At 37.0% G+C, this 23,016-nt stretch overlaps 2 protein-coding genes across 6 annotated transcripts in view; both read left to right on the top strand.

Moving 5' to 3' along the window:
• Positions 1-91: 91 nt before the first annotated feature.
• On the top strand, positions 92-9,400 carry LOC127554692 (uncharacterized). Of its 4 annotated transcripts, none has more exons than XM_051986503.1 (3): positions 115-200; positions 3,325-3,483; positions 8,045-9,400. In XM_051986503.1, exon 3 carries the CDS (start codon positions 8,410-8,412, stop codon positions 9,379-9,381), a length of 972 nt encoding a protein of 323 aa, XP_051842463.1. In that variant the 5' UTR covers positions 115-200; positions 3,325-3,483; positions 8,045-8,409; the 3' UTR covers positions 9,382-9,400. The 4 variants fall into 4 exon arrangements, with proteins under 4 accessions (XP_051842461.1, XP_051842463.1, XP_051842464.1 ...); XM_051986504.1 differs by having other exon boundaries at positions 3,325-3,487; XM_051986501.1 differs by lacking the exon at positions 3,325-3,483 and having other exon boundaries at positions 92-200.
• A 7,185-nt stretch (positions 9,401-16,585) lies between these two features.
• Positions 16,586-23,016, top strand: part of B3GLCT (beta 3-glucosyltransferase) — a 133,322-nt gene continuing 126,891 nt past the window's right edge. Inside the window, exon 1 of one of the 2 annotated variants that reach the window (XM_051986499.1) lies at positions 16,586-22,654. In XM_051986499.1, coding sequence (XP_051842459.1) covers positions 22,588-22,654 — 67 coding nt within the window. In that variant the 5' untranslated portion in view covers positions 16,586-22,587. The remainder of the gene's footprint in view (positions 22,655-23,016) is intronic. The other variant, XM_051986498.1, reaches the window with a different exon arrangement.

The following is a 23,016-nucleotide window of genomic DNA, read 5'->3' as shown; positions in this document are numbered from 1 at the left end:
AGCCAATAGGCGGCCGTTCCTTCCTCTCGACTTACAGCCGTTGCCATGGCTGCGAAAAAGTCGCCCGTTTGCCATAGGCCTCGGACACAAAAGCTTGACCCGCCCTCTGTCCCTCCCTCCCCTTCCAGTTCTCCTCCCCTACAGGAAGTAAGGGAAATGGCTTCCGAGAGCTAGGGCCTCGTAGCGGCTCCTCCTCCGAGGTGAGTCGTTGGCGCTTCGGAGATTGGTTTTATACCCATAGTCAAACTAAAGATAGAAAACGAGCGGTATTTGTAAGGATTACAGATCCCGGGGACTCCATTCTTGGTCTGACCGTCAGCCTCTCAGAATACCTTTATCTGGGCGTTTCTTTGGAGGGGTTCTGGAGGCGGGGCCCTAGCAGGCCCACACCCAGCCCGTACCTGCGGGCCCCTAAAGTGCCAGATTGCCTCTGACTGACTTCCTAGGCTTCGGCGCTCCACCCAAGCTTTTTATGTTGGGATGAAAGCCTAGGGGGGTGGGAGAGAGAAAGCCCATGTCACTAACAGTCCAACCTTTTCCCGTTCTCCCGATCCGGTTGTCTCTTTAACATTAAGCGAGCTTTTGCTTTTGCTTGGTTTTTCTCTCCTTTAAAAAATATTTTTGGGGGTGCGTTTGGATTCCCTTAGTCACTTTATTATCTAGACTTTTACATTTAGAAATATTAGGAGTTTTTTGTTTTTCTCCTGAAAGCCAGAGATCCCTTTGTCAAGTGCACAATTATTTAGGAAGGGTTTTTTTTTTTTTTTTTTTTTTTGGTTATTGTTGGCCCTCTATAAAGGAAAAGTAAAGTCTGTCTCAGCTAAACTTAATCTTGAAAGTTTCCTATGACTGAAGGGCAAACTCCTTTATGAATGTGTTTACTATTTCTGAAATAAATTCACTCTGCGTAGCTAATCTCTAATGAAAAGATGAGCCTTCTGGAGGCAGCAATGGATGGAGAACTGGGCCTGAAATCAGAAAGCCCATATGACCTTAGATACTTAATCATGTGACCCTAGTCAAGTCCCTTGACTTACATTTGTCCATTTTCCTTAATTGTTAAATGGGAGTGATAGTGCCAGCCTCTCAGAACTGATGTGAGGATCAAATGAGATTTTTGTAAATTATTTATAACAGTGCTTGACGCATTAGTAGAACATTTTATTTCCATCCCTCCTTCCTTTTTCTATTTCCTCTTTCTCCCCTTTCTTTTCTTCCCTTCCTCTTTCCCTCCTTTGCTCCCCGTTTCTTTTTTCCTCCTTTGTTTCCTTTCCTTCTTTCCTTTCCTTCTCTCCCTCTTTTTTCCTTCCTTCCTTTCCCTTCTTCCTTTCCCATCCTCCTCTCTTTGTCTCTCCCTGTCTTTCCTTTTGCTGAGGACAGCCCTTCTACTTGTACACTTGATCCCATCTCCTCCCATTTCTCCATCTTATAGTCCCACTTAAAATCCTCTTTGAATCTTTAATTTCTTCATAACTTCAGTACCTTCCTACAAGCACAGTTCAGCCACACTGACTTGGTCTTGTTCACTGGTATCTTGTACTGCCTATTTCTGTGTGTTGATACTAACTTTCCCCTGTGCTTGGAATGCTCTTTTCTTACCTACTCCTGGCTTCCTAACAAGCTCTCCACAGTTAAATTAATTTATTATTTCCTTTTATAGTCTCTGTTTTCTAGTCAAGTTGTTATCTTGCTCCTGCTGTCCATCATCTTTATTTATGTCATTTCCCATGTATAGAATTAAATTTCTTCCTTTATATAGATTTATGGACCTATAGTGATCACCTAGTCCATATCCCTCAAAAAGTTTTTCCTGATCACTTTCTCCCAGAGAGTATCCAGACCAAACAATTCAGTTAAGTGTTTGTCACTGTGTGAGATATAGTGAAGTAAAGATTAAAAAAAAACAAAACAAAAACAAAAACAAAAACATTACTGCCTTCAAGGAATTTATATGGGAATTATTACATGATAAGTTTTTAATATAAAATTCAACTAAGTTCCATGCTAAAGTTATTTTAAAAATAATATCCCCAATTCCTAGCATAAACCCAGCTCAGTCCTACTATCCAGCACTGGATCTGTAGTTGGGCAAAGTAGAGTTCAAATCCAATCTTAAGTTCTTTATGACCCTGACCAAAGCTCTTAACTATCTCAGTTCTCCCATTTATGAAATGAAGATAATAATAGCACCCACCTCCCAGGATTGTTTTAACAATTAAGTGATAATATTTGTATAGTACTTTACAAACCATAAGGGCATTATAAAATGCTAGCAATTGTTGGTTTTTCACTGACAAAAAGGTATTATTATTTGCTGGAACATAATGGAAAGAATGGAGAGGAAAATATTAGAAATTAAAAACCACACAACTTGTAGTCCTATTTATACAGGGTCAGAATTACTGACCAGTGGTTCTGCTACTTCTGTTGTCTCTAAATAAGGGAGGGCAGGGAGGGAAAAGATTCTGGAACCTCTAGTTTTCAATTCTTCATGATTTTCCCTAGACCACACAGCAAGTAAGTGGTAGTGCCAGGATTTCGAACCTATGTCTTCTAGTATCAGTGTTATTTCTACTACATAAATATCAGGACTCACTGTTTAACTTTGAACTTCTATAGTCAGAATTTTGGTTGTTCAGGAACACAATGATTCACTTACAGTGGTATGGGAATTGACTGGGACAGTCAAATAATTAAATTTTTTGACATATATAATAAACTTTTATAACCATTTACATCTTTTAAGACTTAATGTATAATATATCTTTTTCTTCCAATCATTTATTTTACACAATTTTATATTAAGGTCACAAGATTTTTAACACAGTCTTTAATTCTTCATTATGAAATCATACTTTTTCATGGCATTGGATCTTAAGCAAATCTTTGACAAACATATTCCCAAAGTCTTATCTTTCAGGGCCTACAAATGTGCCAGGCACTATACTAAGTGCTAGGAATATGAAGAAAGGCAAAAAACAGTCCCTGCCCCCACAGAGCTCACAGTCTAAAAAGGGAGAGACAAGCAAACAAACATATTCAAGATAAATAGGAAGTGAATAAGAGAAAGAATGCATTAGAATTAAAATATTTTGGGAAAGGTTTCTTGTAGAAGATGTCTAGCATTGATTATATCCTGTAGGTTTTAAAGTCCATCATTCATTCAATGGGGATAAGATTTTCAGATCCCCTATAAGAAAAAAGAAAAAAAAAAATCCAAAGAAGATTTGTTGTTATTGTGTTTCAGTCATGTTCCATGTTTGGGGTTTTTTGGACAAAAATACTGGTGGGATTTGCCATTTCCTTCTCCATCTCATTTTACAGATTAGGAAAGTGAAGCAAACAGATCGAAGTATCTTGCTTGGAGTCATTCATACATCTAGTGAATGTCTGAAGCCAGATTTGAACTCATGAAGATGAGTTTTCTTGACTCCAAGCCTGACACCCTATCCACTGAACCACCTAGATACCCCAAGAACATTTGTAAGTAGGTATTTTACATTCTGAAGAAGATGCCCCATATGATCTTCCAGATTTTTCTGGAATTCTGACAACAATTTTGGCAAAGACTTCAATTAAAAAGTGGCTTCATATTGTATTATTCCAAGTTGTGGTTTCTCCTCTTTTGTATAATATGTGATGGTTCTCTGGGAGCAGGTTTCTTGGGGAGGTTTTCTGGAGGCAGCCTTAGTTTCGGTTCAGAGTAATAATCACTTCAAATGCAGCCAGCTGATAAAATCCAAACATTTATTTTCTCCTTCCAAGTCTTATCTCTTTCGTTGGGCCCAGTTAGCTTTCTTAGAGGCCTCTCTTCCTCCTTGGTTCCAAGAGTTCTTGCAGCTTGTCTTTTGCCTCTGCCAGCTTCTGTTTCTAGCTCAACTCCAACTCCTGGCAATCTTCCGAATTGACTGACTGACTGAAGCTCTTTTTATGCTCTTTTAGAGGTGTAAACTCAAAGGTTAACTTCTCCTCCAAGAGTGGGATTATGGGAGGTGTGAATCTTATTCTTGTGAATTTCATACTGACTTGTGAATCTCCCAAACTTGTGAACTAATGTGTGTGAGCTAATGTGTGAACTCTCAAAGGTGCAAACCCAAGCACACAAGCATTGCTTCCATCAGTTCCATTGAGTTATCACATTGTTTCAAGTTCTGGCTCATAACACAGGTATCTAGCCTTTCTGAAGTTATTTGTTTTTCAAGGATTAAATAGACTGTTTTGCAGTAATAACTTATTAGTTCTAATGTATTTTTCTTATGCATTTTCCTTTGCACTTTCTTAATCCCATGTCTTTATGGGCTTGAATAATCTTTGAAACATTACACATCCTTCCATCAATAGTTATTCGAATATCTTTAAAGTTATGAAAGTAGGCTGTTTAGGAGCTATAATTTGCACATTGACTTGGAGTAATATCCATTTTTTTTAATCCTAGAGAAAGAGCAGTGAAATAAATGTATGTAACACAAAATATCCAGAATTCAGTTAACAGGTGAGAAAACTAGATTAATCTGGTTTCATCTGGTCAAAATTAAGGCATTTGGAATCAGTTTAATGGCTGTAGATGTATGCACAGAGGGCCATTGCTATTACAAAATGAAGTATCAGAATTGATGTTTATCCTGTGTTAGTTGTACACCATTGTATAATTTTTTGTGGACTCAATAGACATTTATTAAGCTTATATGGATATATGCAATATAAATGTAAAGGGAATAAATACAAAGTATTTTTAAATAAAAGGTAATTTGGGAGAAAGGTGAACTACAAGTTAAAAGAGATTGAAAAAGGCTTTATGCAGAAAATGGTGCAGGAATTGTACCTTGAAGGAAGAGAAAGACTGAAGGGGAGTCAAGATAGATTACAAACCTGAGAGGTTGGAAAGATGGTGATATCTTCAATAGAAATACAGAACTTTGAAAAGGAGATGGTTTTGGGGAAAGGTAGTAAGTTCAGTTTTGGGCATGTTGTCTTTGAGTTGTATTCTGTGACATCTAATTGAAAATGGCTAAGAGGCAGTTGGTGATATGGAATTAAAATTGCTTAAAGGAGGCTGGATGCGATGTATGGGTGTATATGTGTGTGCAGGTGTGTAGAAGTGCACACACACTCATTACCTATATGGAGATAATTGTTAAACTCATAAGAGCTATTGAGGTTGCCAAAAAGAGTATGGGGGAAAAGGGAAGACAGCTTAAAATAGAATTTTGGGGAACACTTAGAATATGATATGCATGATGACTGAGGAGCAGTCAGATAAATAGGAGAACCAAGAGTGAGTAACATAAAATTCCAAACGCAGCTGATGAGCAGGATGAGTAATGAGAAAAGACCATAAATAATTTTGAAAAAAGCAATTTTAGTTGAATGATGAGATTGGGTACCAGAATTGCAAAGAGTTATAGAGAAGTAAAGGTAGCAAGAAGAGACAGCCTTTCAAGGAGTTTCTTTGAGAAGGCAATAGTAGAATCAATAAAGGTTTTTTGTTTGTGGTTAGTGTAAGAGAGAGCTGACATGTTTGAAGTTATCAGAGAAGGAATTAGTAGCTAGATGGAGGTTAACGATTTGAGAAGATTGGGGGTTGATTGAGGGTGAAATCTAATAGAGATGATGAGAAAGGGCAGAATCAAATGCACATCAGATTAATTTCTAGGTAAGAAAAAGGGCCATCTCTTTGTAAGAAACTGGGGTAAAGGAGAGAATGGGAGATGATGTCAAAGGATTTTGAGATAAAGAGAATAGGAGAAGGATGATTTTATGGCAGAGTAGTCCACAGTTTTCTCAGAAAAATAGAGGTAAGATGCTTAGCTAAGAGAGATGAAGGAAGGAAAGGATATGGTAGATCTAAGAAAGGAAGAATTTTGGAAGAGCTTCTCTTGAGGAACGAAATAGGAAATTGCTTTTAAAGTACCTTGCTGCATCCAAGGCCCAAAAAGCTAAATCACATAAATTTGTAACAGACCTAGTCAACAAGGTTATGAGACTCCTCTTAGCTGTTTATTCATTCAGCTCATGGAGCAGCAGATTGCAGATGGTGGAGGTAAAAAGGGTTAAGATTTGGCAAGAGATGAATGGTGATAGGTTAAGAGGGCAAAGGGCAAAGGACAGTGTTGAGTTGAAATGGCTAACTACTGGGATGAATTGGAGAGGGAAGAAAGTGAAGCCAGTACTTGGTGCCTGGAGAAGTACTAAAAGGGGCAAAGGGATTGGAGCTTTTGATGACATTTCAATGCATTGCTTGCTTCAACTAAAGTTCAGGGAAACCAATTAATGAGATTATGTCAGGTGTGCTTTACATAAGATTTTTGGAAGGAGGATACCTAGACCAGGTTGAAGAAACATCCTCAAATCCTTGAAAATTTTGGAGATTGGCCTCACACCTCACCTCTCCCCAACAGATACCACAAAATTACTCTTTACTTAGGGGCCTAGGATGAAAGAGAGAAAAGTATAGACAAAGGAAGTCGCCAAAGATGGAAAGTACAACAGCATGGAAAAGAAAGACCAGAACATAGATAAGGTATGAGATAATGTGCAATTTGTATATGACAATTGAGAAGTATACTTATGTATGCTTCCTTGGATGATAAACTTCTAGGATCAGTCCAGTATTTGGATGCTTACTAGAATTACAGAAGTATCTGTTATGTAAGAACTGTTTTTTTATATTTTGTATGAATAGAGTTGTGTTCAGAAGTGTTTAAAACACAAATTAGTGTCTATCCTGACCTCTTGGAACATTTGCTTGCTAAAATAAATAGTCTTTTCAGAAGTGATATTTTTCACTGTAGAGGGCTGAAACTACTGAGTCGATGCACTGAAGTCAGGACTGCCAAGCACTTAAGGCTAACTACTGATTGGACAATACTTTATGGGCATATGCTTAGAAAATGGTCCTTTCCACTATCCTGTGCTGGCTCAATGATTGGTGTATACAGAGGATTGTAGGGGGGACTAGGTTATGGAGTAAGACTAGCCAGAGTCACGCTTTGGCGGTAGACGAGGGAGAAGGTGATCGTGGAGATTCTGCTTCCATTCTGTTCAATCTTGCATCTAAGGACCAAAAATAAAGACTGAGGATTTTTGCTTATCCTGACTCTGGCTGATTCTGGGGTGTCCTGGGTGCTAGCGCGGTCGTTACATGGATCCATTTATTATACCATTTTGGCATGTGGCTACATTTTCAGAGAGTAATGCAGTGGTATAATTTAATAATTAAGTGGCTCATAATCTTATCAGATCTCAATCATAGTTCAGATCATAGTCCATCCATACCTAATTCTGTGTGTGACTTCTCCCCAAACTTTAAGGAGGCAATGGTAGACTCTAGTAAAAGGTTTGTTTGTTTGTTTGTTTTGCTAGTTTATTTTTAGAATAGGAGAGCCTTGGCATATTTACAGACAACCAGAAAGTGACTAGTAGCTATGTGGGGGATTCATGGTTTTCTCAATATCCTACTGCTATTTGGATCTTTTTTTCCTATGGGTATTTGTGTTATATTCAGACTGTCCTTTCCCCTTCTCTCCTTTCCTCCCCTCCCTCCCCCCATCCCCTGTTCTTATTAGCAAGCACTTGCTTCTTATACATTTACTAGATGATATTTTTAATGCCATTTACATTTATTACTGCATGCATTTGAAAAATATTGTAAATTATTCCTAGTCTGAAATAGTTTGGTTACATAGAAAGAGCACAGAATGACTGTTGGACATTTGGCTATCATAATCTTCAACCAATAACAAGAAGAACCATTTATTAAGTAGGTATTATACTCTTAATCTTGAAAGGAACCAATCTGGAGGCTTGGCAGGTTATAGTTAAATATGTATATATATGTGGTGGTAAATGCATGGCACTTCTGATATTCAAGTTTTCCCCTGTCCTTTCTTATGTTTTAACTTTTAAAGCCCCCATACACCTTTTATGTACAGTTATTATATTACTAGCATATAGTAGTAGGAAAATAAATGAAACCATAAAGATATCATAGAAGCCTGTTTTTTTTTTTTTTTAACATTTTTTTCTATTTGTTTTTATCTTATAGGAGCCTCAGAACTTCATTGATTCAGCCCATACCTGAACAAGAAAACACTTAAAATACATCCTGGAGAAGTGCTCATCCAGCATTTGCTTGAAGTCCTCGAGTGAGAAGGAACAAACAGCTAAATAGTAATGAATATATGTTTGAATAATGCAGAACTCCTTTATTATGAATTCCAAAATGATATCATGTTGCAATTAATGCAAACAAAAATTCAATTAATGTGACATGTGGAACTAACCCACATTATTAACTGATGCTAAATCATCAGTCTGTATTTGTTACCATTGAGTGTGGATGTGATGTCCCATTGCATACCATATTAGCAACAGTTCTATTCATTTTTTCACAAAATAACCCTTTATAAAATGGACAAAAGGAAGATTACTTCAGATGGCAACACTGCCAACACAAAGAAGAAGAGACTCGTTATTACATTAGAACAAAAATTTGATGTAATCGAACGGCATGAACGTGGTCATAGTAACTCTAAAATAGGAAGAGATATAGGAATGCCTGAGTCTACAGTACGGAATATTATAAAACATGCAGGTGAAATTAAAAAAAAAGGCAAAGTTGCATCAACTTTTTGTGGTTTGCAAACAACTACGAGAAATAGAAGTATTACAATGATAGAAATGGAGCGGCTTTTAGCTGTATGGATTGAAGATTGCAATAAAAAATGCATTCCTCTTACCAGAGCAGCTATTCAAACAAAAGCTTCAAGTTTATTTAAGGCAGTAAAAGAAAATGGAAATGAAATGGAAAGTGAAGAAACTTTTGCTGCTAGCGTTGGTTGGTTTAATCGCTTTAAAAATCGACTTCAATTGCATAATGCTAAAATTACCAGAGAGGCAGCCAGTGCAGATAAGGACACCACTGTGTGGAAGCACATTTTGCCACACTCTGCAAATAGTAATTTTGAGAATTTCCCCCCTCAAAACCAAACTGTTATAGAAGAAATAACAAATATTGGAAGAAAGCTTGGTTTTGATGAACTGGAAAATGGTGATGCCCAAGAATTACTCATTTCACACTCAGAAGAATTGACTGATAATGATCTTCATTTAGAACAACAAGTGTTTGAAGAAGCCAGCAATGATCTCAAAGAATCAGATAATATGCAAATGAAGGAATTTACTCTCAAGGAATTTGAAGATCTCTTTAGAGCTGTAGAAGTCATGAAGCAAAAGATTATGAATGCTGATCCTAATGTCAGTCGAAGCATTCAGATTCGCCAAAATGTGGATAGAGCTCTCTGTATCTACCAACATATGTATGAGGATTTAAAGAAAAAGACAGTTCAACCTACATTGCTAAAATATGTTAAACAAGAATAAAGACACTTTTGTCATATCATTGTAGGCTTATTTTTGAATTTAATATTCAGTGATTTTAAAGTTTTGCTTTCTCTTATTCCTTTGAAACAAACTCAAATCAGAAATACGTTTTTCTTATTCTTTGCAGTTATACTAGATTAACAGATTAAAAACTTATTTTTAAAAAATTTCATTGCACATTTCCATTGGGAAAGAACCAGTTGTCATGTTTTACATATGACTATAAGTCAAATAATATAAATTTAGGCCATGTTACCACTTGACAGGATTTCATTATTGGGACCTAACTGAATCTTTTGATTAAATTAGCAGATTATAAGAATCTGAGCTGAACCTTGAAAGAATCTATTGAATCAGAGGTAGAAGTTAAAAAAGTTATGAAGAACTGTGTAAACATGGGTTTTATGTAAAAGTAAGACAGTTGAACTGGAACATAGAATTCATAATGGGGGCAAATGTAAGTTTGGGAAAGGATGTTAGAGTTAAGCCACAGATAGTTATAAATATTAGATTGAAAAGTCTGTATTTTATCTTAGAAATAATAATAAGATACTGAAGATATCTGAGCAGGCAAGTAACATAGACCTAACTCTTTAATGTTCTGTTCTTGTTCTTGTTCATCTTTCTCCAAGAGTCTGTTCTAGGGCCTCCACCTTTTCCTGATAACCTCATTATTTCCCATGGGTTTAACCATCATTTCACTATCCTTTGTAAAATGTGGCATTCAGAACTGAAAACAATACTCTAGATGTGACTTGGCCAGAAGAAATACAGCAAGATAATCATCTCCCTCTCTTATGTTGTCGACATGTTTAATAACAACACCAGGCTTTTATCCAAGTCATTGATAAAAAATTAAGTAGCATCAGGCCAAGACAGAGTAGGATTTTGCATTGGAGATTTCCTTTTAAGGTGATAAATAGCAATTAAAACAATGTACTTTGGGGGTTTAGCAATTCAATCAGTACCTACTCAATAGATTAACTGTAACATGTCATTTGGCTGTCTTTTCTAAAAGTATTGCAGTAAAAATTTTGTCAAACTATTAAAATGTAGGCAAACTATATAGCTTTTTCCTAATTCATTATTTTGATAACTGTTTAAAAAAGAGTCTACCATGACCTGTTTTTGATGAAGCCATTCTGACTCTTATGATCATTGCTGCTTTTTTCTAGGTGCAATTAGATGATGAAATAAATGATTCTAATCGTAACTTTCAAATTCTGCTATCCTAGTTATTATTCTCTCTTCTTTTGGAAGTTTCTATGAAGCAGGAATCCAACCAGATATTTCAATACCCCAACTTAAAGAGGAGTTTGAAAGTGCTCACTATCAGTACTCTGTACAGGAGAATACTCCACATCATTGGCTAGGAGAGGGGCTAAAAAATGCAGAGGTCTTTTCTCTCCTAATCCCCTTGTCCATAATTTGATCTTTTAAAAAATATAATCTTTACCTTTTTAAGGTATCCCTAAAACCACTAATCTGAGGCTTTCTTTGCTATACACACATCTCACACACACCTCCTTTCATTTTCCATGCTAGGGATTTACATTCCTCATCTTGAACAGCCTAACAGTCTCTTTGCACATCTAGTCCTAAACCAGACGGCATGTGAGTGTCTACTCAGCCCTGGAACAAAAGTTTATGCTGTTTTGACTGATAAGTGCATCCCTTGAGCTACTGTCCAACTTTCTCCATGACCATTTTCTTGCCCTTTACCTGCTGTTCTACTTTGGACAATTAAAACTTGACATTCCATTCTTCTGCTTTCTAATCCTAAACCACACTTGCTTTGCTGTTGGAAAAGATATGTCAAGCTCCCAATTATGGGATTGGTGATTTCACAAATCAAAACCTCTCTGCTTTCTATGTATTGTCTCCTCACTTAAAATGACAGTTCTTTAAAGGCATGAAATCATGTCTTTTTAAAAATATATCTTATTTGTTTTAATCAACTAAAACCTGCTTTCTCATGCTCCAACCATTCTTAACTGAGAAAATAAGGGGAAAAAAACCCCAACATTGCAACAAATATAATCAAAACAAATTTCTGCATTGGCTAGTATGCAAAAAAAAAATTTCATTCTGCATTTTCAGTCCATCTCTATGTAGGAAATGGGTAATATGTATCATTAGTCTTCTGGGATTCTGCTTTGATATGACACCAATAAACATTCAGAATAATACATCACATATTGTTAATGAATATTAAGGAGTCCCCTGAACTTGTCTTTTTGATTTGCCATGTTTTCCAGAAACAATGAACCCAGAGCATGTAGAAGGTCTAGGAGGTCTTGAATGTGTCAAAGATGAAGCTCCCCCTGAGCTGACCTAACGTGTTATATCTCAAGATGGACTTGCTGTGTGTCTTTGGGAGGCAAGACAAATGCCAGCCAGTCTATGCCAGGCTGGGATAATACTTGTGCAACTAGGATTCTTTGCAGAAAAGCAGGTGCTCCCATCTTCCTAATGAGACTTGCTGTTACCTTGTTCTTCCCCATGGAGAGTGGTCTTGTCTTTTTCCCCCACCTTTGCTGCACTCTTCCTGTTCCCATATCACTCCCTTCCCTGGTATGCCTTCTCTCTTTGATCTGCTATTATAAAAATGTAAACTTCTTTAAAGACTGGGAATCCTTTGGTTCCACATAAGTCTCATGACTTTGTGATTACCTGTTGACAATATAAAAAGCATAATTTGTTTATCCTTTCCTCAGTTTGTGAGCACTCTCTCAGATGCCCATTCTTTGCCATCTCAAAAGGAATTTAAAATATTTTTGAAGAGTTTATTTAACTTAGGACTAATCCCTCCCTCAAACTATTCTTGCTATAATTCCTCCTCACTACCTTTTCCCTCCTATGTTCTTATTATGAAATAGATTTTTATACCTAATTCTGTGTGTGTTTGTGTGTATTCCTTCTTTTGACCAGTTCAAATAATAGGTTCAAATGTTAGCCATTCCTTCCCACTTCCTCTTTCATCTTTGTGTAAATGTCTACTTGTGCACCAATTATGTGAGCTAATTTCCCCCAAACTTTCTTTTCCCTTCTTCCCCAATACCCACCAATGTATTGCTCTTCCTTTTTCTTTCCATTCTTAAGATCATCAAGACATAACAGAATCATTACTAAGCCTTGTCTAATTGGATTCCTTTGAACCCTTTTAATTATGTTTCGAGGGGACAGGTACGATCTCATATTTGAATGTAAGTGGTTAATTCTTGTTTAGTCCTTTATCATTGTTTGCTTGTTCATATTTACCTTTTTATGTTTCTCTTCATTCCTGTGTTTGAATTTCAGAGTTTCTCTGCAGCTCTAGTCTTTTCGTCAGTAGTACTTCAAAGTTCTTTTTCATTAAAGGGTCATTTTTTTTCCCTCTGCAAATATTAAACTTAGTTTTGCTGGGTAAGTTTTTTTGCCAATAAGCCTATATCCTTTGCCTTAAATAGAATGTCTAGGCTTTTTTTTTGTCATATTGTTTAGATAGCCCAACAATTCTTAATTTCTTTTCTCCTTGATCTGTTTTCCAGGTCAAGTTTTTGCTATGAGATACATTTTCTAACATTCTTTCTCAAGCCTTTTGATTTTATTTTAATATTTTTTATTGCCTCATGATGTATTTGGCTTTTATTTGGTCCATTAGAATTTTCAGAGAGTTTGTTGCTTAGGCAATGTTATACTTTTTGGGCCAAGTTTTAAATTTTCTTTCCAGTTCTTTTTTTTCATAACCTGGATTTTCCCCATTTTTTTTCTTCAAGGATACTCATCCCATATGTAAAAAGTTTTTTTTTTTTTTAAACTCTTTTACTCCTCTAGAAAGTCTAGTTCAGCTTGTATCCAAGCTGTGTTTTTCTTTCAGGCATAGCTTTTAGATGCTTTGGAGTCATTCTTTTCTGTACTTGTCTTGAGCATCCATACCACCATAATAACTCATTGTGATACGATCCATATGTCTACTCTTCCAGTTTAACTCCTGACTTCAGACTTGGTGTTACACTTCTTGATAAAGTTTCTGATTTGGTTCTGTCGCTGCTTTCTTGAGATATATTCCAGAATCTCAGAGACAGAGGGCTTACAAGCTTTCAGGGCTCTCAAAAGGGTGGGTACAGATACAGATGCAGGTGCAAGTGGGTATGAAGTCTGATTGCTGCCTCCCTAGTGTAAGCTCTAAAAATTACTGATCTGGGTTTGCGTCTGTGCAAAGGTCAACTGCTGCTAGACTCCGTCCCATCAACCAGCTGGAAAGCTCTATTGGTTTAAGTGGCAGAATTTTGTAGATTCCTTTTTGGTTTGGATTTTCTGTCTCTGCTTTTCCTCCGCAGGCTGGTCTAGAAACTGGAAATGAGACCTTCTTGAGGTTTTCCTATTAAGGTTGTGATTCAGGATGAGAACAGGAAGAATAATCTGTTTTCTTGATTAGCTTGGAGTAATAAATTGTAGATCAAAGATATAACTATTTTTGTGACTGAATTGAAGCCTAGAAGTGGGTCATGAGAAGTGAGTATATTGAGGAACTGAATGGTTGGGGTGTTGCAGTCGAGATAATATGTATGTAGAAATCACTTAGTCAGTGTTACTTTTCTCAAGATTATGTTCTTAAGAATTAACCATGTATAATCCTTCTTTAATAATGTATATCTTTCTTTGGATAACTCTAACATGGCTCCCATTAATTAAATAAAATAACTAACCATGATCTTCAAGCATAGGTATTTGGTATGTTCTAAGTACAAATAAATGTCCAAATACAATCTAGAACGGGTACATGAAAAAAGTAGGATGGTCAATGAAAAGAGCTCTTCGTTGTGCATCAGAGTATGTTCTAAGTACAAATAAATGTCCAAATACAATCTAGAACAAGTACATGAAAAAAGTAGGATGGTCAATGAAAAGAGCTCTTCATTGTGCATCAGAAGACCTGGGTACAAATCCTAGTTCTGGCTATGTGATTAGGTATCAGTCCCCTCAGCTTCAGTTTTCTCCTCTGTAAAGTGGAAATAATCTACACATATTCTAACTCAAAGACTGTCATAAAGAAAATACTTTGTCATTTATTTCTTATTTTCCTTGTATATACTTGTTGTATATATTTCTTTATTGTCTCCCCCATTAGATTGTGAACTCCTTGAGGACAGGATTATGTTTGGTCATTTTTTGTATCCCAAATATTAGGTACAATGCTTGGCACATAGTATGTGATAAAATAAATCTTTATTGGCTGAAATAGCAAATTTGGTGGTGTTTGGCATTTTAGTTGCTTTAGAACTATCCTGGTTCTTGCAAACTGTAACAAAATGATCAAGACTTTCCTGTTTTTTGATTACTTATCCTTTCAACATATCAAGTGCTCTCATACTGTCATGTCTTCTTGATGATCCCTACTTGAGTTATGAATTATACCAATAAATGAGTCTTACTTTCAGAGGTGTTTATGAGAACTAATGTCTTAGCTTATAATCATAAAGTCTGTTTTCCTTCCCTTTTTTTTACCTCCACCAGTCCCCATTCTAGCTAACCCAACTGGTCATGTCTTTACCCTGAGATCTCTAAGTAAGTCATGCTTAGACTTTAATATTTATTACTGGTTTATTGTGTTATCCTTCCAAACTTTTTCATTTTTACATAAGACCTACATGGCTAGCATTTATAGAGTACTTTAAATATTGTAAAATGCTTTACAAATATCTCATTTGATTCTCACACCAACTCTGAGAGATAGGTATTGTTATCATTCTCATTTTATAGATAGGGAGATTGAGGCAAACAGACATTAGGTGATCTGCCCAGGGTCACAATGCTAGAAAGCATCTGAGGAAGTATTTGTTTTTCTTTCTTTATTATTATTATAATTATTATAGCTTTTTATTTATAAAACATTTGCATGGGTAATTTTCAACACTGACCCTTGCAAAAAGGCTTTCTTCATTACTGCCCAATTAGAAGTGGTTTGAATCATCTCATTGTTGAAGAGAGTCACATCTGTCAGAATTGACCATCGTATAGTCTTGTTGCCATGTATGATGATCTCCTGGTTCTGCTCATTTCATTCAGCATCAGTTCATGTAAGTCTCCCCAGGCCTCTCTGAAATCATCTTGCTGATTGTTACTCATAGAACAATAATATTCCATAACATTCATATACCACAATTTATTCAGCCATTCTCCAATTGATGGGCATCCATTCAATTTCCAGTTCCTAGCCACTATGAAAAGGGCTGCCACAAACATTTTTGCACTCCTCTTTTAAGATTTCTCTGGGATATAAGCCCAATAGAAACACTGCTGCATCAAATGATATGCACAGTTTGATAATGTTTTAAGCATAGTTCCAAATTGTTCTCCAGAATGGTTGGATTTATTCACAGTTCCACTAACAATGCATGAGTGTCTCAGTTTTCCCAAATCTCCACATTCATCATTATCTTTTCCTATCATCTTAGCCAATCTGAGAAATGTGTAGTAGTGTCTCAGAGTTGTCTTAATTTGCATTTCTTTGATCAATAGTGATTTAGAGCACCTTTTCATATGACTAGAAATATTTTCAATTTCTTCATCTGAAAACTGTCTGTTCATATCCTTTGACCATTTATCAATTGGAGAATGACTTGAACATTATAAATTTGAGTCAATTCTCTTTATATTTTGGAAACGAGGCCTTTATCAGAACTTTTGAATGTAAAAATGTTTTCCCAGTTTATTGCTTCCCTTCTAATCTTATCTGTATTAGTTTTGTTTGTACAAAATCTTTTTAACTTGATATAATCAAAATTATCTATTTTGTGATCAATAATCTCTATTTTTTGGTCACAAATTCCTTCCTGAGGAAGTATTTGAATTCAGATCTTCCATACTCACAGAGGTTCTTCTTGCTTGTCCTTCCCGGAAGAGCACCATGACATCAGGGTGATGCATGACATGCAAATGAATGGATTTCAGTGAGAGAGGACTGGCAAGGTCATCCGCCTTTTTCCTGCAGTCATCAAGGTCCAGTGGCCAGATAAAGATCAGGACAACTGTAGATGGCCCAGGATGCGTGGGAGACCTTGACTTTTTTATTTTTAACCCGTCTCTGTTTGACTAAGGTAATATCCAATTAGTGATTAAGACTAAGTAAGAATGGCCTCTGTTACCTAGTCTTTGTCTCTGTCTTTCTGTGTATGTTTCTCTCCACACACACACACACACACACACACACACACACACACACATATCCCCTCTCAATTGGGAAGGGGAAGACCCTTAGGATTTCTGACCAACAGAAACAATTGGCTCTGTAGCACCAGAGTCAGCCAGAGCCCAAACAATGATGAAGTGGGGCTTAACTTGGGACATATTGTTATCCAATCAAGGAGAGAATGATTTTGGGTTTAAGGCATGGTCCTTAAGAAAGAAATGTACCCTGTAAATCCCAAATTATTTTGGGAGGTTTCAGTGACCAAAATTTACATTGCTTTGGGCAGAGCACAGAGAAGGGAATGGTACCTTATGTGAACAGAGAGAAGGGAAGAGAAAGAAGAATGAAAAGAAAAAAGAACTGGGTTGTACAACTGGCCAATTTGAATTGAATCACCCGCGAGGTAGGTCCTATGACTATTCACAAAGGCTGGTATCTACAGCACACCATCCGCTGCACACCTACCTTTCTGATTTCAGGCCAATGAATTTCTGGAGAAGGAAATAACAAACTACTACCTAAATGGAGTTACAAAGAGTTGGACATGACTACATAAAAAAAAAAAAAAAAAAAAGAAAAGAAAAAAGGAATTATATAATTTTATAATAGATTTTTAGAGTTGGAAGAGACCTTAGCAGTTGCATAGTTTGATTTCTCAATGTAGAAATCTCATTTACAACATTCTTAATAAATGGTCATTAGTCTACAATTTAACATTTATTTTTACTTTTTTTTGAAGTTTTTTATTTTCAAAACATATAAGCAAGGATAATTTTTCAACCCTGACCCTTTGAAAACCTTGTGTTCCAATTATCCCCCTTCCTCCCACCCCTTACCCTAGATGGCATGTAATTCAATATATGTTAAACATCGTAAAAATATATATTAACAGATATTTAAAGTTGAGATTAATGTTTAAGAATGTGTTAGAAATGGCAGCTTAAATACAAAAGTGAAATTATTCCAGTTGTCACATGGATAGAAAGAAAAAAAAAGTTTTATTGATATCTTCTGTTTTAAAATATTTCCCAGTATAGTGTTCTTTGTCATTCCCTTCCCGTCCGATACCCAAATCTTGGGCTTTTTAACAAAGAAAGATATTTAACCAAAACCAAATGACAGCATATGCTAAACTATACACTTGGACCTTTTCCACTCCTTTTTGAAAAAATAAAAACTTCTCTCCTGTGATTACAGATGAGGAAACTAAGGCAAACAGAAGTTATGTGACTTTTCCAGAGACAGCTATGTCTGAGGCCACATTTGAACTCTAGTCTTCTTGACTCCAAGTCCAGCACTCTGTCCACAGAGACACTCAGCCTTCTCCAACCACTTAGCTGTTTGTAAGTAAGCACAACTTATCTGTCAACTCAAGATGTTCCATATTTCATTTTTCTGATGATTGAATCAATGTGCATTAAATAAATCAGTATTCATTTCTATAGTGCATATTGCAAGTACTATTCTCACCTGACTTTGGTACATAATTTTTCAGCAAAAAAATACCATAGTCTTACAGAAGTGAGCATCCATGAATTGGCAATTGATGAACAAATTATATATAGTACATAGAGGGATATAATGGAACTCTAATGCACTGAGAGAAACAGCAAACATAACAAATTATGAGAAAAATTCAACATAGGAAAAATCATATGAAGTCATGCAGTGTGAAATAAAGTGGAGGACCATGTGCACAAGCACTATAAACATATAAACCAAACATTAAAAAGACAGCCAAATTCCAATTGTAATTAATAAGCTTGGTCTCAGAAAATAAATGATGAAATACAACTACCTCCTCTCAGTCTCTGCTGCTGAATCACTTCACTGCTAGGCAAGGTCAAGCCGGTCCCTTTCCTAGGGCTGACTTCTCATCTACCTTGCCTGTTGCTAATGACTAGCAGTGGACTCCAACTTTAGGATTTCTGGTTGCTCTTTTACATTTTGAAGTTCACAAAGTTGAAATTTGGTCTGTTCTATCTTTAATACTCATTCACCTAAGATCAGGATATTCTAGATACAGTGGAGACAAAGAAACTGAGATGGCCATAGATTCCTGGTTTCATGGAAGCCAAATGTGAAGCTGTGGCACTCAGCAGCAGGGCCTGCTACCTCTTTCTCTACCTAAAGACTTAACATGGTTCTTGGACTTCTTAGATCCCTGAAAAAGAGGGAAATTTTCCCTGCTGGAATCTTTTATATGAACACTCAGTTCCAAAGCTTTTTGTCTCCTTAAGAAACCCAACAGTAAATAGTTACAGAATACCTCTATATACATGCTCTGAATTGAAGGAATGCCGTTCCCTCGTGTCCCTCTAGAAGCAGGATCATCATATTTTCTTTAATTTTCTTTTTATTTTGCAAGGCAATTGGGGTTAAGTGACTTTCCAAGAGTCACAGAGCTAGGAAGAATCGGGTCCTCCTGATTCCAGGGCCAATGGTCAATCTACTGTGTGCTATTTAGCTGCTCTTGGGATCATCATATTTTCACATGAAGTGATACTAGAAAGAGTATATGATACAGGATTAAAGGGCTAGTGACACAAGAATTTTCATATTAATAGCTGCTTGAAGGCAAGGACCTTACTTCTTTTTATGTTATTATTTACAATGCTTAGCAGAGTATTTTCCCTACACTTTGCCTGAAATCTGTTTTTGAGTTGATGGTTATCTAGGTCCTAATATCATCTCTAATGATAAACTTCAGCTTCTCCAGGTTGAAAGTTATAATTTGAAGTTGAGCTTGTGTTAGACTTACAGCAGGACTGTAAACATGTTGGAAAGGTGCTGAAAAGTAAAAACAAAAACAAAAACTTAGGACAGCACAGACTACTACATATTTGCAATTCAAAGGATTTCTTTATTAGATAATATATTCCTTGACCTGGTACTGCTATTTTTCATCTTTGAATACTCATTGCCCAGGTAGTGCTTTGTATCTAGTAGATCTTTAATAAATGTTGAATGAATTTCATCCTGGTATCCCATTGTAATGTGAAGAACCAAAGAGGTTTTCTGACTCACAGTAGTAAGTACTGCTTAGAAGTTTTATAACACTTTCCCATTAACCTTCTGGTGGTAAAGAGGTATAAGCAAGAAATCCTTTTGATTGTCAAAATGGGAACATAATGTTCCTTAGTTTAAGGTGCTTAATTGTGCAAGTAGCCAAAAAAAAAAAAAAAAAAAAAAAAAGCTAAAACTGAGCGCTTTGTCATGGAATCTATATCTTTTTAATGAACATTCTCCATTCCAGTAAGCTCTCTAAACTTATTCACAGAGGGGAGGACTCCCAGAAAATCCATTTATCTTATGACTTAGAATAATAGTGATAGCTAATAGTCTTTTCCCTCAAGTTATAGAGCTCTGTAACATGCCATTTATCTGTGTCTGAAATAGAAAGAAAGAATTCAAGGATAAGTTTATTATTTTAAAAACATGGCTTTCTTTTTTAGTTATCTTTAAGAGTCATTTTAAAATCTTTTATTCTAGTAGATACTATCACTGTTACCCAGAATATTAGTTAATATAATAGACAACTGATCATTTGTAATCTTAACTGAAAAATGCTAGCAAATAGCTAAATTCTTCAATTAAATCAGTTCTTTTTATTTCTAATCCTTTATATATATAACATGTATGTATATATTTATGTCCATCAATATCCATAAAACATTTATGAAATGCTTACTGTATATGGAGCACTATTCTAAGATACAAAATTTAAGTGATTTGTCCTCAAGGAACTTCCAGTTTATTTAATAAGGATTAAGACATCAATATGCGTAGCTATCATGATTTGATTGAGTTAACACTATGTAATTATTTTAAGGTCTGAATGGAAAGATTGTCATTCTATAGGAGGATTCTGGGAAGGCTTCTGGAAGAGATGGCATTTGAGTTGGAATTTATAGGAAGGATGACAAGGATATCTTCATTTCTTTAGAGCATTTCAGCCATAAAAAAAAATCCTGAAGATAAAATCATGAGGGCATGATGCATATTTGAAGGGCAGAAAGTTATCCAGTTTGGTTGAAGTATATCTTATAAAGAAGTCAGAAATATGAAATACAGCTTGAAAAGTAGAGTGGCACCATGTTGTTTAGAATCTTAAATTTCAAATAAAAGAAGTTGAAATTTTATAAGAAGCTAATCTATAACTAAACTACAAATGTAATAAGGGTAGGGACTTGGTAGAAAACAGCCCTCTTTTGCATTCATTTGTTAATTTTTTAAATTTGAATTTTGATTTATTTAATCAGTAACTATGGAACTCATATATCAGGAACTCATGGCTATATTCTTAAGGTATTGTAAGTTCATCTAGTGTCATTTAGCAGTAGAAAGAATCTATTTTGAATAGGGGACTTGCTTCTTACAATCCAAACATTCCTGCTGTCTACTCCCACCTATTTGAAAGTGGTTGGTTGCCTACCTCCTAAAGAGCCTCACAAACTTGTGATACAATGTGTATAACCCCCTCAGAAAAAGGTTTTGTTCCTACAGTCTTCACAGGGTCCAGAGCTGTCTTTGAAGAGACAGTGACTAAGAAATCTCTCCTTGCTCATTGAGAAAACAATCTGCTGGCTCCAGTAGAACTGAGTTATTTGTTAGAATATAGGAGATGAAGGGGAGTTTTTCAAGTTTGGAGTGGCATGTTGATAATGAAAGTGCTTTAGTCCAAAAGCCACAGTTTTCATTTATAGCTATTTTCCATTTATTATTGTTGTATTATTTGTAATATCATTTATATTATACATAAAAATGTAATAATACAATCACATCTGAGAGTAGAATCTCTTCTGTTTCCTTCCACAAAATATTTCAGAGTGTGCAACTGAATCTTGGGGTTACAGTATTTCCCTGACAAGTCACTTGACTTGTCAAGACCCCTGTCTTCCTCAGCTTTCTGCTCTGTAAAAAAGGCACCATAACAACACATTTTTCAGAATTGTTGTGAAGATCAAATGAAATGATATAAAGTGCTTTTCAAACCTTATGTACTATATGAATATGTTATTATTCCTATGTCAACTTTCAAAATGAGCTTTCAATAAGTCACTTAACCTATGCCTCTAATTTTTAAGTGAAAAAAGTTTATTTACCCAGTCTTTCTAAGGTGCTTATTGAAAATGGCAAATTTGTCCTTATTAGAGTATGTATTTAAAAATTACATCAGTACTAAAAATACTAATTAAAATATTTTAAGATTTGGTTTTTAAAAATAGTTTAAGATTCTACTATTAAAGAAGCAAAACTATAAGCCCCCAACTATTAGATAGATAAGTAGGGGACATTAAGTAAATCAATCGAACTGATTTACTTTAAAACAGAACATTTCAGCCAACATAATTAAGAGTTGAGTTACTGATTTATAGCAGAAGGGAGATGGATTATTTTTCCTCCCACTTTCCCTTCCACACTACTCCATTCTTTCCACTTCTCCCCCAGTGCCACATCCGGGGTAAGAAGTGGAGCTGTTCGGTTAGCACTGGAGAGAGCGAGGCCGGGCAAAGAGTGAAGGGAGCGAGAACTGCGCACACGTGAGGACAAAAGTAGAAATCTGGCATGCCTGGAGATTTAGGATTGGTTAAGGAAAGGAAGACTGGGACATGAAGGGGTTAAAAATCTAGGGGGAGTGAGCCGTCGGGTCCCCAGCCTTTCCGCCTCATTCCCGGGCGTCCCGCCGCCTGCGCCGCAGCCTCGAGCCTCGGGCCAGGAGTTGGGGGAACACGGGAGGATGCCATCCCTCTGCTTGCCGCTAGAGGGAGCGCCCAAACTCGGCCGGGAGGAGGCGGCGAGCGGGCGGAGACGGCAGCCCCAGCAGCAGCAGCAGCAGCAGCAGCAGCAGCAGTAGCAGTAGTCCCAGCAGCAGAAACAGCAGCAGTAGCTGGAGCAGCGGCCACGGCCACTGCCACTGCCACGACCACGGCCACAGCCACTGCCCCGCAGCTCGGGTTCCAGTCCCAAGTGCCCCTGCCCGCAGATTCAGACTCCGCGGGCTGGCGGAGAGCACAGCTCCAGGCGCGGGGATGCGGCCGCTTTCTGGCCGCCTGTTCGGTGTCCCGGCCGTGATTGCGCTTCTTACCTGCTCCCTGGGTAAGTAGCGAGCGGTTTGGGGCAGGGGCGAGGAGAGAGTGAAGAGAGAAGGCGGGGTCCCGGGGCTAGCTTCCTGCCCGGCCCCGGAGCTCTGGGAGGGCGCGCGCGAGGCACCGAGCTCCGCGCTTCTGCGGGCAGCGCTACCGGGCTCCGGGATCTGCTGACCGTCCCGTTCTGTCCCGTCCCGTCCTTTCTCTCCCTCCCAGGCTGCCCAAGGAGGGCCCTCCCTCAGTCCAACTGCTTCCTATTGCAGCCCACCCGCTCGACTCCTCCGGACTAGCCTGGCCACCGTTACCGCCGCCACTGCCCTCCTCCAACCCCTCCAGCCGCTGTCCCGTCTGCCTCCTCGGGAACCCCCTTAA

This window comes from Antechinus flavipes, chromosome 3, assembly GCF_016432865.1.
Source record: "Antechinus flavipes isolate AdamAnt ecotype Samford, QLD, Australia chromosome 3, AdamAnt_v2, whole genome shotgun sequence".
In the NCBI taxonomy this organism is placed as follows: Eukaryota; Metazoa; Chordata; class Mammalia; order Dasyuromorphia; family Dasyuridae; genus Antechinus; species Antechinus flavipes.
This window is presented reverse-complemented; position numbering and strand designations above follow the sequence as displayed.